General features: G+C 45.2%; 2 protein-coding genes and 1 gene segment (V, D, J or C); all 3 read left to right on the forward strand.

Annotated features, from left to right (window-relative positions):
• Nucleotides 1–19964, forward strand: part of LOC137521936 (immunoglobulin mu heavy chain-like) — a 956922-nt gene that overhangs the window by 747407 nt on the left and 189551 nt on the right. The gene's annotated exons all lie outside the window — the stretch shown is intronic.
• Nucleotides 1–19964, forward strand: part of LOC137521952 (Ig alpha chain C region-like) — a 328184-nt gene that overhangs the window by 67152 nt on the left and 241068 nt on the right.
• LOC137561934 (uncharacterized) overlaps nt 1–19964 on the forward strand; it is a 101593-nt gene that overhangs the window by 59085 nt on the left and 22544 nt on the right. The window contains exons 10-11 of the mRNA XM_068273283.1: nt 857–1150; nt 7663–7986. Of these exons, the coding sequence (XP_068129384.1) occupies nt 857–1150; nt 7663–7986 (618 nt within the window). The remainder of the gene's footprint in view (nt 1–856; nt 1151–7662; nt 7987–19964) is intronic.

Genomic DNA, 19964 nt, shown 5'->3' on the forward strand with positions numbered 1-19964 from the left:
TTTAGTCTAGAGAAAAGATGCCTTAGAGGGGATCTAATTAACATGTATAAATACGTCAGAGGGTAATATAATAGCTTGGCAGAAGAGCTTTTTGTCCCTAGGCCTTCTCAAAGGACTAGAGGACATGATCTGCGCATGCAGGAAAAACGTTTTAGCCATTTATTTAGGAAAGGGTTCTTTACAGTAAGAGTGATTAAGATGTGGAATTTATTGCCACAGGAAGTCGTTATGGCAAACTCTATACCTGCATTTAAAGGGGGCTTAGATGCTTTCCTTGCGTTGAAAGACATCCATGGCTACAATTACTAGGTAATGCCTAATGATGTTGATCCAGGGATTTTATCTGATTGCCATCTGGAGTCAGGAAGGAATCTATTTCCCTTTTGGGGCTAATTGGACCATGCCTTTCTCTGGATCAACAGGGATATGTGAGGGAGCAGGCTGGAGTTGTACTTTGTACTGGTTGAACTCGATGGACGTATGTCTTTTTTCAACCAAAATAACTATGTAACTATGTAAGTGAGAGGAAAAAGGGACAGAAAAAGATGAGGCCCTAGGCATTTTTCTGGCATTTTTTTCATGACACACAATATGAGTTAGGTTCATTTTAACCCTTTCATTGAAAACAGACATTTATAAACGTCCTATTTGTGCACCATTAGTGCAAATAGGACATTTCTATTAACATAGATTTTGCTGAAGTGCAGGTGCAGGTGCACCTTGGGAGGGAGCGTGCACGTGCGCGCACAATTAAACTTTTCAGCCTATGGCACGAAGGGGTTAAATGACATTTGCACAATAAACATGAAACATGAATTTGTTCTCAAGCCTTTACAAGATGTCTTTCTGTCTTCAGCATGTCAGGCATCCATGAATCCAGTTGTAGATGTGGAATTACCATCCAGGGAAGATGTATTGAATGGTAACGGTACCATAACTTGCACGGTAATTGGAAGCAATGTGAATGTCGATAAAGTGTTTCTCAAATTAGACAATGGAAAACCAGAGAAAGGCACGGTTCTTCAAAATAAGAACGAGAGGATCATAATAGGTTACCGTGTCAACAAGGAAACATGGAAGTCTGTCCAACATGTGTCTTGCTGGGTGGATACCTGCCCACAGCAAAAAGTGGAAAAAACTGTTGAAAATGGTAAGAATGGTGATGATGACACTTTCACTAAATATGTATCAGTAGCTTAGATCTATGGATTAAAAGCCTACAGTAGTATGAGGTCCAAATGGTGAACCAGTAATATTAATTCTGCAGTGAAATAAAGTTCATAAAGCCCACTGTCATCATGATGCTAAAGCAGAGATGGATTAAGATGTAATAATAACACCCTGGGCGAGGTAGTAGATTTGGGGCCCCCTTGTGGTCCTTTCAGTAAGCTGAAGTGGAGAGAGGTCAAAGAAGGTGGGCCCCTAGATACCCACTAGGCCCCAAGCACCTGCCTAGGTTGCCTAGAGGATGACCCTGCTCTGTCCAAAAGCTGGGACCACCTCTGCAAGATTCTAGGTTAGCCTTTGAATGTTTTTGTAAACAAAAGAAAAATAAACTCTTAGCTTTGGAAAATGCACTGCTACAGGGCTCTGAACAGAAGTGACTAAACTGCAAAACAGTAAAGCTTTTTCACTCCCAGACTCACTCCATGACCATTGTATTCTGCTTCCAATCAGTCACTATCTACATTAGGCATCTTTGAAATCCCATTTGTTTAAAGAAAACCTGTAATGAAAAAAACCTCCCCTGGGGGGTACTCACCTGGGGTGGGGGAAGCCTCCGGATCCTATTGAGGCTTCTCCCATCCTCCTCGGTCCCACGTCAGCAGAGATAAAGCTCTCTGAAGAGAGGGGATGTAAATATTTACCTTCCCGGCTCCAGGCGCAGTGTAGGCTCTCCGCTCGGAGATAGGTGGAAATAGCCGATCGCTGTCGGGCCGCTCTACTGCGCAGGCGCAAGCCTCCTGCACCTGCGCAGTACAGCGGACCTGACAGAGATCGGCTATTTTCGCCTATCTCCATGCGGAGAGCTGCAACAGTGCTCCCGCTGGAGCCAGGAAAGTTAAATTTATCAGTGCTTGTCAGGCTTGTCGAGGGAGGATTCTGGGACACTTCGGGGGAGCCAGCGCTGGACTGCCTGCAGCTACAGGGGAGGGGGAAGCCTCATTGGGACCCTGAGGCTTCCCCCTCCCGAGGTGAGTACCCCCCAGGGGAACTTTTTTTTTGTTACAGGTTCTCTTTACTCATAACTCCTGACTTCTCAGATACCTCCATTTTAATCTGGGCAATCTGGTAGGTAACTTTGGGGATCAAAGTAGAATTTTCCCAATTAGCATCTCAGGATAAATTGTGGTGAAGCAGAATGCCACAGTCATGGAGCAGCAACAATTCTGTTTTGCAGTGTGACTTCCTCCGTTTACGTATATACATAATATACACTTTAGCATAACTCAATACACAGGCTTGTTGAAAACATCATGTGAAGAAGGAGTTCATTTGTCCCCATCAGCAGACTCTACTGACAAATTTAGATTTCGCATTTGTAAGAATTTTTTGACAAAAAAGGCACTGATTTAACCTCCCTAGCGGTATGGACAGAAATGTCAGTCCAAAAAAACATGCTGTGAACAGTATAAACGTGCATACACATCAATACTCTCCTGCACTGTATACCCTTGCTTGACACATTTTGGCAAGTTACAGGAAAATAAAGTTTGAAAAATACATTTTATCACTGTTTGCACAGAAATCATGGGAAAATTGAACGCCAGGGAGGTTAATAAAGAGCCCCACCCATTACCATATGACAGAGATGGATTAAGATGTAATGGGGACTCTAGGCAAGGTAATACATTTGAGGCCCCCTAGTGGTCTTTTTGGTAAGCTGAAGTGGAGAGAGGTCAGAGAAGGTGGCTGGTAGGGCCCCTTGACACCCACTAGGCCCTTGGCACCTACCTAGATTGCTTTGTGGATAATCCTGCTCTGCCATATGACAGTATAGATGGAGGTATGGGCTGGAATGAGAATGATATTCATCTGCCTAATGGCCTTCTCCATATCGTCTTCTTTTAAAAATAAATCCAGCATGTGATGTCATACTTGCGTGTGTTGCCTCTGTACCAGGGTCGCCAAATCATCCCTTTAATCACTGATAAGTCTAAAGGTGGCCATACATCAGGCGACTTGGCAGCCGATCGACCATCCAATTCGATTATTATAATCGAATTGGATGAAAATCGGTGCCACCAAGTGCATGCCTGACTGACAAAGCAATCAATTTCGGGATGGAAATTGGTCGCATGGTCGATCGTGCATGCTGCAAGATGTCGGGCCGAAGTTGGTTGGTCGGGTGCGTGGCGGTACAGCGGATGATTTTGGAATGAGTGAAGAAACGACGATACCACCGCCGCTGCCGCCGCAGTGTACAAATGTGCCCCCCGTGTGTGCATTTATACATTACCTGTCCGGTGTCAGCCTCCACGCAGTGTCCGTCCATCTCGCCGGGTTCTGCATTCACGCTAGTGGCGCATAGTGTCAGACGTCAGACGCTATGAGCCACTAGCGTGTATGAGTGTCTTAAAACCTGTCAAAATAAATGGACACTGCGCGGAGCCTGCTACAGTACAGGTAATGTATAAATGGCCACACTGGGGGGAACATTTATACATTTGGGGCAGCGGCAGTGCGGACACGACGGGCTCAGCCGATTCCCTGAAGATTTCATGCTAAAATCAGACAGGAATCGGCCTGTAGTATATGGGCAGCTTCGAAAAGAGGCAAATTTATCTCTAATCAGATTCGATTAGAGATAAATTTGTCTCTTTGCTGATTCTGCCCATAATTGTCAGGTCTATGGGCACCTTAATGGTGACCGCTAATGATCCAGTCATTTTCATCCAATCTTACCAATTTCATGTAATATAAGGGACTGCCTAAATTACCCATTCAGTATATTCACTAAATTTACCCTTGTACTACATAGATTTGGTAAGATTGAATGGAAAAGATTGGATCATTAGTCGCTTCCTTAAAGTACGCAGGTTTGGGGGCTATTTCCATGTAATCGGGCCTAAACTGAATCAAGACCTGTATAATTTATATGTGTCAGTGATTAAAGGGATGACTTGAAAACACTGCTCTCGTCTTACTCTGCAAGACATTAGATGCATCTACAGAAATCCCATAGACATATCTAGAACACAGCATGAGTGATCCAGCAAAGCTTAATACATTATTTTAAAAGTGTCTGCCAGGGCTGGCCCAAAGGAGAGGCTCAAGAGGTGTCAGTGTCTAGGTGCAGAGCCTTGCGGGAGCCGCACAAACCCCCTCCCCGGCGATTGTTCCCAAAACCTCTGCCATGGCCTCCAGGCCTCTGATTGTCTGCTGCCTCCCTCCTCCTCCCTGAGTTCCAGACCCCAGAGGCAGACCACAAGCGACTGTGCAGCTGACAAGGAAGACATACACAAGTATCTAGTGTGACAGTGCATACCATGCAGGGAAGGAGGAAGACAGACGCTTTGTACTTGTACAGCCCAGAAGCACAGGACCGTGGATTAGGTATGTACACCACGCTACCATCTGCACACTGTCTCTCGCTGCTTGGATCTGCTGGTCCTTATAAGAAGCAGGGGTGTGTGCCTGAGGTGGAGAGCTACCTAATACTGGGGAGGTTTACCTAACACTGGGGGCACATCTGGCTATCCATACGGTGCGGTAGGGGGGTAGCCCAATACTGGAGGTACATCTGGCTATCTACAGTATAATGTGGGGAACCTACCTAATACTGGGACACATATGGCTATCTATACTGGAGAGAGGGGCTAACTTGTACAGGGGCACCTCTGGCTACCTATACTGGGGGGCTACTTATTACTGGGAGTGCATCCTGCTACCTATACTGGGTGGGAGGCACATCTAGCAACCTATACTGGGTGGGGTGTTACCTAATAATAGGGGCACATCATACTACCCACACTGGGTAGGGATAGCTAAAACTTGGGGGCACACCAGGCTACCTATACTGGGTGGGGTGTTACCTAATAATGGGGGCACATCATAGTACCCACACTGGGTAGGGATAGCTAAAACTTGGGGGCACACCAGGCTACCTATACTGGGTGGGGTGTTACCTAATAATGGGGGCACATCATACTACCCACACTGGGTAGGGATAGCTAATACTTGGGGGCACACCAGGCTACCTATACTGGGTGGGGTGTTACCTAATAATGGGGGCACATCATACTACCCACACTGGGTAGGGATAGCTAATACTTGGGGGCACACCAGGCTACCTATACTGGGTGGGGTGTTACCTAATAATGGGGGCACATCATACTACCCACACTGGGTAGGGATAGCTAAAACTTGGGGGCACACCAGGCTACCTATACTGGGTGGGGTGTTACCTAATAATGGGTGCACATCATAGTACCCACACTGGGTAGGGATAGCTAATACTTGGGGGCACACCAGGCTACCCATACTGGGTGGGGACTGGGAGAGGGCTACCTAATACTGGGTGACACATCCGCTACCTACAGTATACTGGGGCAGACACAATTCAGGGGAAGAGGGGTGCACTTTGGCATCTCTGTTTCTGGAGAACCTTGTCCTGGCCCTGGTGTCTGCTATTTGGCAACAAACAGCTGCAGTCCTTACCTGGGTCATATCAGAACACAAGCAGGATTAATGAAATACAAAGTCATGCAACTGCATTCATGTGCACAAAATTACTTTTTTGTGTAAAAAATCCAGAAAATCCTAAATGTATCTAGTGTTATATTATGTCTAAGCTATCACTTATGGTGCCCATACATGGTACAATTTTTTCATTTTTTTTTCGATTAGATAATTTTGTTTGATTATTCCGTGAGATTGAATATAAAGATTTTTCCAACATGTCTGATTGGATTTCTACTGAAAAAACGGGATAATTGATTCTTTTTTCTTGATCGGAAAAAAAAAAAAGATTCTTTTAAACTTTCATTTGATTTGATCGTTTTGGTCGAATAAACGGGAAAATTTAATGTTTTTATTGTACCGTGTATGGGCACCTTTAGGATCTGTAGTCTTCTATGTGTTTAGTAAATTGGGATTAATACATTGACAAGACCTGATTCTCCATAAGGCACTGTAGGCACGTGCCTACAGGTGCCTTATGTGGTAGAGGTGGCCCCTCCTCCTCAGATCACTGACCTCAGGAGATTACAGCCTAATCTCTGCCTCATATCACTGACCTCAGGCACTTACACCCTAATCCTTGTCAGGGCCGGTTGTAGAGTTTTTGCTGCCTGAGGCAAACTTATATGAATGCCCCCCCCCCCCCCCCCATACCCACCCCCTCCCAATTTGGAATAATCACACAGCACCCAACAATTAACTCAGCTTCATTTAGGGCTCTTTTACGCTAAGAAGTAGCGTTTGATGCGAAGGTCACATAACGTGCCCCTAACGCAACGCATGTTAGCTTTGAAGTTGGACGTTACATTGAACTGCGTTATCCATCTCTTGATGCGTACTTGATGAGTACTTTTTGACGCATACTGATCGAATTAAAACGGCGCATGCGGCACATTTTTTTTAAAAAAACAAACATTACTGAGCATGTGCAAACATTCTAACGCAGCGAAATACGAGCATAACGCACAGCACTTTCATTTAACGTGCTGCGTTATACTCCAACGCAACTCGGGCACTGTGAACAGCCCATTGATTTATCATTACTGTCAGTTGTTCTGCGTTAGGGGCTGCTGTAATGTGGGACTTTAACGGCGCACTGTGAAAGCAGCCTTAATGTTCTCAGTCAGCAAGGGAGCATACACAACAACTTGAGACATGACATGCTGCAGCTCAACACAATAACATAATGGCTGGCTTGCTGCCAGTCTGTGACAAACAAACTGCTCAAGCTCAGCTGTCCTCCATTCCTCCTCAGTCAGGACAGCAGTGCCACCTCCTCCCTTCTGCTGTGCAAGTCAAATGAAACACTGCTGCTCTCCTGCCTTCCCCCTCCTCACTCACTGTCAGACTCCTCACACAGCACAACAAGCTGCTTTTCCCCAATGATGACCTCTTTACCTCTCTCGCTCTCCTCTCGCTTCTTCTCCTACTTTTACTGCATTCTGTAAATGTAAACGCACAGTACAAACATGCTGCTCCTGTAATTTGTGCACCTGATGCAAGTGTTTCACCTTGCTTCATGAGAAAACTGGCCCTGATCCTTGTCTCATGTCACTAAGGATGATATGAGACAGTCATTAGGGTGTACGATTCTAATCACAGTTAGTAACCTAAGGCAGAAATTAGAGTTCAGTATATTTTTCTTGGGGGTGTGGCCTGTGTTCGGGGGTGGAGTTTAGGGCACCAGGATGCCTCTGAGTTGTAAATCCCGCCCATACATTGATAATTTTATATTGCTGTGTTTCATGAGTGACTATAGCAGAATGTTACAATGTAGCAGTCCTTTAGGATTCAAGTCTTGTGAATGTGTTTATTTACACATCCTCTCTTTCTAATTCTATACGGGTGGATGAAATAATGTGATAATTGAGGAATCCACTGGCAGGTGGCATTGTGATGTACTGCAAATATTAACTTGTACATGCTGGACTCTACAGACTTTGTTCAAATTCTTATTAACGCACTTTTTTTATGCTCCAGATCGCAAAGACATTGTGATGAGGCCCCCCAGCTTACAGATTCTTATACCTTTTTGCAATGACAATTCTGAAGCAAGCATGGTAACGCTGGTTTGCCTCCTCTCCGGTTTCTGGCCTCAGCATGTTTCAGTAACATGGCTTAAAAATGGAAACGCCGCAAGTGGCCCCATCACTCAAATTCCAATAATGACTGACGCAAAAGGAAGCTACTCAGCAGTTAGCACATTTAATGTTTCCAGAGAAAGCTGGGATAAGGAGGACACATACACCTGTGAGGTCACTCACCAGAAGATTCCCTATATCAAGACCATTACTAAATGTAAAGGTAATGAAGAAATTATTTGGATCACTCTAATTTTATTGTACACTATCATATTACGTGTAGCAGAATTTATGGAGAAACAAAGGCACAGTTGGATCAGGTGATAGATTTGTAAGGCTGATCACGTTCCAGTGGTGTAGCTAAGGAGCTTTGGGCCCCAGTGAAAATGTTACATTGGGCCCCCCAAGCATTCTATACATAACAATTCATATGTGCAACAACACCTGCCAAGGACATCCACAGTATGAGAGGTATCAGCAGAGGAGGGGAACAGTTTGCTAATGATTACCGCTATTCAAAGCATATACTGTATAGAAGAGATCATTCATTACCAGCATAGCACCATTGAAGAGCTAATACTGTGTTTGAGGGAGGACTTCTAGCAGGCTGCTCTTTTCCAAATGCCCCAGTGCGGTCACAACCTCTGCATCCACTACACCACTGTCACTTCCTGCTTCAGTCTAAAAACAAAAGGGACACATGACTGTGACCAACAAGTCACAGTCTTGCAAATCCCTCACCTGATCTAAAGGTGCCCATTAACGGTACAATTTTTCCTTCAGATTTGATCTTTCGATGCGATTTGAATGGTCAAAAATAATTGGAAGGCAATATTCGATTGTTCCCATTAACAGAATTATTTAAAAAGGTTTTACATTCCAATTCATTTATAAGATCCAACTTTCGGATTTTTTTCCTTTTCCAATCGGACAAAGAAACATTTCACACCGATTTGTGCCACTAATGGCGCAGTTTTCGATACATATTTTGATCATAAAAATTGCGTGGAAGGATCGAATCTGAAGCAAAGATGGGCAGCTTAACTGATCATTCTGCTCCATGCAAGCAACTCTAAATATGAAGTTATTATTATGCAGGTTGTATAATTCAATGTAGAAATTATTAGATGAAAACATGAGTGTGCAACCCTTTAGTGAGTACTGAGAAAACCTCTACGGTCACTAATAAGGTAACGGGACTATGAGATCCTGAATGGAAGAGCAGAACACACATTAAAACTAGGGATGGGACGACGAATCCGGCGAATCCACGAATCCCTCGAATATTGGGAAATATTCGAGATTCGTGGATTCGAATCCCGACGCCATTTTCCACTTTGCGAATCCGCCGAATCCCGACGCTGCATCGCCGCGCATCCGCCTCTCGCACTCGTCCTCGTCCTCCTCCGAGCCCCCCCCCCCGCGTCTCCTCCGCCCGCCCCGCGCCTCCTCCGCCCGCCCGCATACATTGTATCAACTCACCTGTCCAGTGGAGCGCAGAGCGGCAGACCTCTCGCTCACTTCCTGGTTCCCTCTAGTGACGGCTTTTACAATGACGTCATCAGTAAAAGCCGGTCCGGCCACTAGAGGGAACCGAGAAGTAACGAGGAGGTCTGCCGCTCTGCGCTCCACTGGACAGGTGAGTTGATACTTATGCAGGCACGGGGGACGGAGGAGGCCGTGGGGGTGAGCGGAGGAGGCACGGGGGGGGGGGGGAGCTACACCTACACCTACACCTACCTACCTACCTACCTACCTCTATACCTCCCTCTATACCTACCTCTATACCTACCTAAAGGCCCCCTATACGTACCTACCTACCTACCCGCCACTATACCTACCTACCTACAGGCCCCTATACCTACCTAAAGGATACGTACCTACCTACCACTATCCCTACCTACCTACAGGCCCCTATACCTACCTAAAGGCCCCCTATATGTACCTACCTACCTACCTACCTACCTAAAGGCTCCTATACCTACCTAAAGGCCCCTATACCTACCTACCTACCTAAAGGCCCCTATACCTACCTACCTACATATCTACCTATACTTAAGGCCCTATACCCTGCTACCTATACTGAAGGTCCCTTTAACTACCTACCTACCTACCTACCTACAGGACACTATACCTACCTACCGGCCACTCTACCTACCTACCTACAGGCCACTATACCTACCTAAAGGCCCCCTATACGTACCTGCCTACCTAAAGGCCCCCTATACGTACCTACCTACCTAAAGGCCCCTATACCTACCTACCTACCTAAAGGCCCCTATACCTACCTACAGGCCTCTATACCTACCTACCTACCTACCTACCTAAAGGCCCCTATACCTACCTAAAGGCCCCCTATACATGCCTACCTACCTAAAGGCCCCTATACCTACCTACCTAAAGGCCCCTATACCTACCTACCTACATACCTACCTATACTTAAGGCCCTATACCCTGCTACCTATACTGAAGGTCCCTTTAACTACCTACCTACCTACAGGACACTATACCTACCTACCTACTGGCCACTATACCTACCTACCTACAGGCCACTATACCTACCTACCTACATACCTACCTATACTTAAGGCCCTATACCCTGCTACCTATACTGAAGGTCCCTTTAACTACCTACCTACCTACAGGACACTATACCTACCTACCTACTGGCCACTATACCTACCTACCTACAGGCCACTATACCTACCTAAAGGCCCCTATACCTACCTACCTAAAGGCCCCTATACCTACCTACATACCTACCTATACTTAAGGCCCTATACCCTGCTACCTATACTGAAGGTTCCTTTACCTACCTAAAGGCCCCTATACCTACCTACATACGTACCTATAATTAAGGCCTCTATATACCCTGCTACCTATACTGAAGGCCCATATACCCTGCTACCTATACTGAAGGCCCATATACCCTGCTACCTATACTGAAGGCCTATATACCCTGCTACCTATACTGAAGGCCCATATACCCTGCTACCTATACTGAAGGCCCATATACCCTGCTACCTATACTGAAGGCCTATATACCCTGCTACCTATACTGAAGGCCTATATACCCTGCTACCTATACTGAAGGCCCATATACCCTGCTACCTATACTGAAGGCCCATATACCCTGCTACCTATACTGAAGGCCCATATACCCTGCTACCTATACTGAAGGCCTATATACCCTGCTACCTATACTGAAGGCCTATATACCCTGCTACCTATACTGAAGGCCTATATACCCTGCTACCTATACTGAAGGCCCATATACCTTGCTACCTATACTGCAGGCCCCTATACCTTGCTACCTATACTGAAAGCTACCAATATTGAAGGCACCCATACCTAGCTAGCTATACTGAAGGCACCTTTACCTCGCTACCTATACTGCGGGCAACTATACCACGGATCGCACAATTCTTATGTGCAGGATTCGTTAGATTCGGGATTCGAAAGGTTCGAGATATTCGAGAACCTTTTCAGATTCGGATTCGGATTCGAAAAAATTGTGGATTCGTCCCATCCCTAATTAAAACATACATCTATGGGCTTGATTCACAAAGCGGTACTAACCTACTTAGCACGTCTAAAGTCTTTAGACGTGCTAACCAGGGTGCTAAGTAGGTTAGCACCGGATTTCTCAATCAGATCGCGCGCAAAGTTTTACGCGCGCAAAGTCCTATGCGCGCGCTAAGTCCCATAGGATTTAATGGGCACTTCGCGCGGAGCGCCCTGCACTCTGTGCAGTCAGGGCCGGCCCGCTCATGAGGCGGGGTGAAACTTTTGCCTCAGGCGGCAAATTTCCAGGGGCGGCAGTGCGGCACCCGCCCGTCCGTGGGTGCGGGGAGCCGGCCCGCCGAGCTGGAGGGGTAGCTGGCAGGACGGGGGTATTGGGCCAGCGGCGGGGAGGGGGGTCGGACCCCCCCCCTCCCTCGCCTGGGTCCCCGTCCTCCGCTCCCTTCCAGCCTAAATAGACGCAGCCGAAGTGTAAGAGGCACGGGCGGGGAGGACACTCACCTCCTCCTCGCTCCTGCGTGCGTTCCACTGACATCACTTCCTGCAGGACGCTGCAGGAAGTGACGTCAGTGGAGCGCACGCTAGGAAGAGGTGAGTGTCTTCCCCGCCCGTGCCTCTTACACTTCGGCTGCGTCTATTTAGGCTGGAAGGGAGCGGAGGACGGGGACCCAGGCGAGGGAGGGGGGGTCCGACCCCCCTCCCCGCCGCTGGCCCAATACCCCCGTCCTGCCAGCTACCCCTCCAGTTCGGCGGCCCCCCAGAGCGCGCCCCCCCCCCTCTCGGGGGGGGGGGGAAGGGGCGGCGGTGGCAATTTTTTTAAAATTTGCCTCAGGCGGCTAAAAGTCTAGGGCCGGCCCTGTGTGCAGTGCACGTGTAAAGTATTACGCGCGTAAAATTTTATGCACATAAAGTTTTGCGCGCGAAAAGCTCGTTTAGACGTGCTAAGGGGGTTTTCACAGGCGTGCTAGCAGTTAGCACCGCTTTGTAAATCAAGCCCTATGTGTGCATAATCATATTCAGAGAAATGACTGTTAGCATGCAGTTGTGGATCAAGTTAAGAAGTGATTTTATGGGCCATATGCAATTCACTTTTTCACCTGAGTTTTCTCCTAAGAGATAATTTTTCATCTTTGATTTATCATAACTTTTTAGCACTTTGCAATGGAAAAAGTACTAACAAGTACTTGAAAAAGTACTATCAAAATTATTTCAAGTATTTGTTTGCTTTGTGGTGGTTTAAAATGCATGTTATTGACAAGTTTGAAAATTTCACCTAGTAGAAAACGCATATGGCCCCATGACTCTTCCTAACATAATGAAAGGGTTAATGTTTTGCAAAAAAATAGCTATTATTGAAAGGATACTGCAGCCGAAAGGCTGCTGAGAGATAAAACCTGCAATGTGTAGGGAAAGAAAAGTACATACTCACCGCTCCCCTCGCTCCCTGCCGTCGGGTCCCGCTCGTCAGCCACAGCTCCCGATACTAGCCGACTCTCCTGACCCGGACATACTGCGCCGCGCATGCGCAGTATGTCCTGTAATCTTCGTTTCTGGCGTCGCATCATGACGCCAGAAGTACGGACACTCCCCCGCCTCCTGCGTGTGCGCTCCAGCGGCTCCACTATAAAGCTAGCATGCTAGCTTTATAGTGGAGCCGCTGGAGCGCACACGCAGGACGTGGGGGAGTGTCCGTACTTCTGGCGTCATGATGCGACGCCAGAAGCGAAGATTACAGGGCATACTGTGCATGCGAGGCGCAGTATGTCCGAGTCAGGGGTCAGGAGAGTCGACCAGTACCGGGAGCTGTGGCTGACGAGCGGGACCCGACGGCAGGGAGCAAGAGGGGAGCGGTGAGTATGTACTTTTCTTTCCCTACACATTGCAGGTTTTATCTCTCAGCAGCCTTTCGGCTGCAGTATCCTTTAAGGTGAAATAGACACAGGGTACCCAGGTACACACATGTGGTGTACCTGAGTTTTGTGGTGGACTAAAAAAGCACAAAATAATTATCTGCCAAGAGCACTTGCAAAGTGGACCATTGTTCCCTTATACAGGAACTGTACTGAAAATAATTAATAAAATTGCTTATTTTTACAATATTTCTTTATAAATTATGTAATCAGTGTTTACCCATTGTAAAATCTTTCCGCAGCCTTTCTTCATCCTGATTTAAATTATGAAATGTATCACAGGTGGCGACATCTTTAATACCTTCAGGGTATACACATAAAGAGGGCCCCAGCTAAAAGCAGTTCTTGACTGGTGAATATTGGCAAAATTACAGATATGCTACTAGTTAATTCCTGTAGAATTAGTAATCTTTACCAATATTTCACTATGACCTAACCTTACCTTTTCCTATAACTAGCCCTCCCTCTCGATGCCCCTCCCCCTCCCCACCATTTAACCTTTTCCCCCAACATTTTACATGCTGACACAATGCTAAAAGTCTCTAGCACTAAATTACTGCTAATAGCTGCTACTTGTGGCTATTAGCATTGCCCCCGTTTCTCTTTTTACTTTCTTCGTCTTCAGGTGTACCACAGTCAAATGTTTGTGTAATCTGTGTTCCGCAGCCATTGAAAAAAATACCTGGTCTCCCAGAATGCTCTGGGAGGAAGATTCTGCATAGCTTAACAGCCTAGGCTATGACATCACCAGGAGGGTGTGGCTACATACCAATATACAGAAATATCGTATATGGATATTGGAAGTGTTTCTGATGTTGAAACCTGGATAATGAATGTAAAAGTGGGTAACTTAACCTCCTTAGCAGTATGGACGAGCTCAGCTCGTCCATGTACGCCAAGGAGGATTGCTCAGCCCCTGGAGGGTCTTTTTACTTACTTTTTTTTTCAGAACATGTAGCTAGCACTTTGCTAGCTGCATGATCTGTCCGATCGCCGCCGCTATCCGCCGATCCACCGCGATGCGCCGCTAAAGGGGCTGCCCCCGAAACGCCTAGCACAGCCTGGCGAATCACCGCCAGGCTGTGCAATGGCAAGGATCGGAACTCGTCATGACGTCATGTCCGATCATCACCATGGCGATGGGAGAAGCGACGATAGGAAATCACACTTCTCGCGGGATCTCGGACGCGTAAGTATGGCCGGCGGGGATTGGGTGGGTGGATGAGGACGCGTAGGGCATGGCGTACTGCTGTAGCTATACAAAATTAATTCTACACTTGGTGCCGCTCTTGGTCATAAATATGTATACCTTTATTGAGAAACCATAGAAAAACTCACAACACCTGCCTTAAAAACACTTAAAATGAATGCGGAGCGCTCCAGACCTCATACCATGCCACACAGCACACTTTCATTCATCCCTTCCGCCCTGGTACCGGTACCAATTCATTAGTATCTTCAGGGTGTTGAGGAAAAGTGGCTGCTGTTTTTATGCATGCATATATATATATCACAAGCCGCTGCAATATTCCGACTGCACAAGGTACTTCCAGCTTCAACAGGACACCGTATTAGAGCCACATAATCTTACCACCCGACAAGGCATCAGATCTGGTCTCTCATGGCTCCTATTCCTTGTTGGGCTCCCGCTGGATAAACTTCTCCGTCTCTCTCTCTTCGGCTCTACCCTCCTTGCAACTCTCAAGGGGAGCCAGATACGTTAGTTTACTCCACCCCGAGTCTCCAGTGTGTCAGGGGAGCTAACGTGAATGCGGAGTCCCGCCTTCAGCAGTTCGGCCGGCCGGCTAGTAGGAACTACAAGGAGCGCTCAAAACGCATGTTGCGGTGAAGCCCCGCCCATCATACGCTAGCTACAGCAAGAACAAAAAAAAATATTTAACAAAAACGGTGATGCGTACTTATGTACGCATTACCCAGAACGCAAGGGAGGTTAAATTAATCTGTTTTACTATATGTCATATACAGTATATGACTATGGGCTCTATTCACAAAACTTCTCATAAATGTCTTATTTATCACCTAATTCATAAAAATAACCTTTCAGCACATTTACAAGCAAAATAATCACGCAAAGTACGTTGTTCCTGATTAATTTCATTTCAATATTACTTTTCTTACCTTAATTATATTATATTTTTTTTCTTTGGAAGCTTAAAATGGTAACATAGATAAGGTGAAAACAGGTGAAAAAGCTTTGTGAATTATGTATGTGTTTAAAACAGAGGGCATTTCTCATAATTTCCATCACATGTGCAAGAGCAAAGCCATACTGCATCATTTCAAGACAGTGAGCAGACCCTTTATTATTGTAGGCCAAGTGTGCATCCAAAGCTCACATATAATCTAAAATGTATGGATGCAGTGTTTCAATATGGTCTTGCCCGTCTTGGACATCCTACTAACGATGGCCTGCAAATACTCCTTGTACCTTAATTATTTTTATATATTAAATGATCATTAAAAAAACCTTTAAGCTCTATGTTCTACCATCTGTGAAAAAACACAAGGGTAATGGTTAAATAATGTAAATCGTGATTACACATTGCTACTGGTGTGATTTGATTTAAGCTTGATCCTAAATGTTTGTCCTGCAGCATTTTTTTGTACATTTGTGTAGAAAGTGTAAGAGTGCACAAAAATAGCAGAAACAAAAACATAATGCATTGCGATTTTATGAGTGCTTCTCGCAGAAGTACTTGCAGTTTCCTGTTTTCTGTCACGTCCTCTCTCAAGGCTGAAGGGAACTGGAGCCGAGAATCTTCTCAGCAGCATAGTAGATTACAGACTGAAATTGTGGAGAAAAAATGTTTTAGGACAGAAGATCGTATCATCAAAATCCAGAGGCACCCAGAGCTCTACAATAAGAGCATTTCTGCATATAAGGATGTCCGAAGAGCGACTTTTCTCTGTGCCTACATGGCCAATGATTTATTTGAGGACAAGTGGGAAGATCTGCCAAACAAATGCAAGAATGCCAAAAGTAAGTATTACATGTGACAATATGTTGTGTACAGCGTACATGAACTGGGTAGGGGAAAAAGCTAGGTAATTATCTCACTAAGGGGGCTCCTTTGATCCTCCTCATACCATCATTCCAGCCCCTAGACCTTTGGAACCTATTCCACTTGCAACCTATCTGACTAGGGTTTGTGGCCTTGGCCAAGGACACACAACAGAACTGTTAAGGTGGCAAAAAGTCACACACATCTAGTAAAAGGAAGCGCTCATGCATGGGAAAAAAAGCCATACAGAAGCGCTTCATTTTACTGGTCATGCATGGTTTTTGCACAGAACATATAGAGGCACCCAACTTTGGAACAAGGGGGAGAAGAAGGAGCCAGTAAGCCTCAGGGTGCTTCTCAAGCCTTTACTGCAACGCCATTAGTGGCAGGAGGCAGTTTTATTGCTGTATGGAAGATGCACCATGTATTGACACGAATGTCAACCCCACATTCCACGACTCGTGTTTTTCAGCTTAGTCTGTCAAACAGGCCAAAAGCTTCATCCCTTACAGTGAGAAAAGGATACTTTGGTCCTTAGGTGCCAAGCCATGGTTTGGGGGTTGTGATCTTCAATCTCCTCGTGAGCAACTTTACCCAAATCGACAGTGGTGGCGATGCCAGACTATGCCAGAAGTTGTGCAGCAGCTTCAAGTTGAACCAAGTACAAATTTACAGCAATCTTGGACTTGCTCAGACCAGCCCAAGAATTTCGGCCATAACTCATCATATACTGTATATAATGAATAATCCCAATATTTAAAAAATGTGTTATGTTACATATTTGTATTTGTTTCACAAAACAGGAAACTCAGGATGCACCAGTAACTATAGATATTGAAAGACATCAGGTGAAGAATATTCCCTATGAAACAGAAGAGGCTGCAGGTGCTGAACATCTATCAGAAGAGCCACTCCACAATACCTCTGTGTCCCATTTGCCCCCCTGAATCTGCCTTGGGTACACTTTAAGAAACGATAACACAATTGCAAAAAGTTGCAAAAAGTATGCTTCAAACATTTGCCAACAATTAGATTTTTCTTATGTAGCTAGTACTAGCACTAGGCAGTGCACATTTGAATGAAATGACAGGTTTTGAAGTACTAATAGTGTACTCTCTGTAATTCATTCCATAAGCATTCCCTGTAAAGGACCTAGCAAGCCATCCGAGCCAGCCTGTCTTCTTGCATGCCAATAATCTGCTAGTTGGAGCTCCCTATTGCCATCCTGGGTGTGCTTTTTAATCCAGAAAACATCTCAGTTGGAGATGGATGGAGTAGTACAAAACATTTCTGAATTTAAATATAGCCTGCAGTGTCCCTTTGAACTTATTTGACTTATTTGACTTATTCATGTCAAATAGGTTATTGTAGCCGCTCTTGTTGCTATTGATGAAAGCAACTGAACTGCACATGCATGGCTAAGAAATGCGACTGCCCAGTAAAATTAAGCAATTGTCCATTGAAGATAATAAAACTGCATGAGTGCTTACTTTTACTGGGCATGCTCAACTTATACCCACATATGCAAAGTGGAGTAGCACTCGCTCACAACTGTGAGAGCAGCTAGAAGATAAAGGGAGACTCTGTGGGTAACAATGTGCAACCAGGAAGCCTCAGGACCCTTCTGAAACTTCACCCTTCTGAGGTAGATGTCTTCATTTTTTACTTAAAAATAGTTCAATTTTTTAGATTGCCATTCTTTTAAAAAAAAACAGCTGCACTGTTGTTATTCTTTCATTGACACTTCTGCAAAATGGCCACAAAATCTGAGGAGTATGGCAATCAACTGCAATATTCATGTTAAAACCAAGTAAACTTTTTTTTATGTTTAAGTCAAGAAAATTCTTAAATCGTACCAAGATTGAGAAAATAAAAATATTAGATACTTCCCTCAGTGGAGGGAAGCCCCAAGAAGGTCCAAAGGATTCCCTAATCTCCCTTGCCTCCAACTTTTCACTATAGGGTTCCTCTTGACTAATTTGACTTTAAGCAGTCAAATTGTTTCTTGTACCCACCAAAACAGCCACGGATGACCATTGATCTGGGCCAGTGGCATAGCAATAGGGAATGCAGAAGATTCAACCACACCGAGGCCCTGTTCCCCAACAAACTGTTCCCCATCCCCTTCTTGCAACTCTGACACAGTGGCTGTCCTTGGCAGGTTTTCGTGTGTCATATCAGTTGTTATGTATTGGGCTTAATTCACAAAAGGGTGCTAACTTAGTTAGCATGCCTAAAAGCACCTTAGCACGCCTAAAGCCCTTTAGGACGCGCAAAGGCAAAGTTTAGCGCTGCGCAGTGCACGCAAAACGTCGCACCGGGTGCGATCAAACTGTCGCACTGGGTGCGCCTAAAATGTCGCATCTGGTGCACCCGAACCGTCGCACGGCGCACCTTTTCATTGTTTATGATCGCACCCGGTGCGACATTTTGCGCGCACCGCGCATCGCTAACTTTGCAGCCGATCAATAAAAGCTTTGGGCGTGCTAACTGCTTAGCACCCTAGTTAGCACTCCCAAAGCTTTTAGGCGTTGTGCTAACTGGGTTAGCACCCTTTTGTGAATCAAGCCCATTGAGTGCTGGGGGGGGGGGGGGGGGGGGCAATGTAAAGCTTGCACTGGGGCCCATTTCTCCTTAGCTACAGTATGTCTCTGATCTGGGAATGCATCAGTTAAGAACTGTAACTTTCCTAAAGCTTCTGACTACAAAGGTAATTATTTCATGTTTGGGGAATTTCCACTTCAAATTTGCTCAGAATAACACTGTGATTCTGCTACATTGACATTTGGGTTGACCATTGAGTGCTGACTTGTGTTAGTCAGACACTATCCACTTTTTTTTTTTATATTTCACATATATGCATAGTATACACTAGAAGAAAGTATGCTGTATTCTGCAGTTAAGCATTTGTTCTGAATCCTTAATGAAACACTGTACAATACAATGGGAGTTTTTACACACTTCAGAGAACATAGAACTTGACAGCTCCTCCCAGTCCTCCTCTTCTGATGTCTTGTTACACAGTGAAATATAAGCTGTTGTTAGCAGCTATATCACCATTAGAAGATGTAAACATAACAGTTAAAACAATAGTTTTGCTGTTGCACAGTGGAATGCATTTCTTTGACCCTCACCATTAGGTCAATAATTTGAGAGTAATGCCATGCCAATGGAAATATTTATGATATTTTCCTAGAAATAAAACCAGCTTACGAATGGATCAATCACACGAAAAAAAACGTTTCCTGATCCATACACTTTTATACTGTAACACTCTCCATTTATTATCATACATGCACTGCATGATACATACAGTACATAGACATATGCCTATGGTAGGGACTAGATTGTGAGCCCCACTGAGGGACAGTTAGTGACAAGACAATAAAATTTGTACAGCGTTGCGGAAGATGTTGGTGCTATATAAATACTAAATAATAATAATTATCATACAATTTTTCTAACAACTCCAAATCATTTGCAAATCATTGGTCATCCCTCAAAAAAATGTAAATGTTAGTTACTGACCTCAATAGGGAAAAGTCAGGGGTGTAGCAATAGGGGGTGCAGAGGTTGCAACCGCATCGGGGCCCGTGGGCCAGAGGGGCCCCGGAGGGGCCCTCCCTCAACCACAGTATTAGCTCTACATTGGTTCTGTGCTTATAATAATCATTACTATAGATACTTTGAATAGTGGTAATCATTAACAAACTTCTCCCCATTCCCTTATTGCATCTCTGACACTG

This window comes from Hyperolius riggenbachi, chromosome 1, assembly GCF_040937935.1.
Source record: "Hyperolius riggenbachi isolate aHypRig1 chromosome 1, aHypRig1.pri, whole genome shotgun sequence".
Lineage (NCBI taxonomy): Eukaryota > Metazoa > Chordata > Amphibia > Anura > Hyperoliidae > Hyperolius > Hyperolius riggenbachi.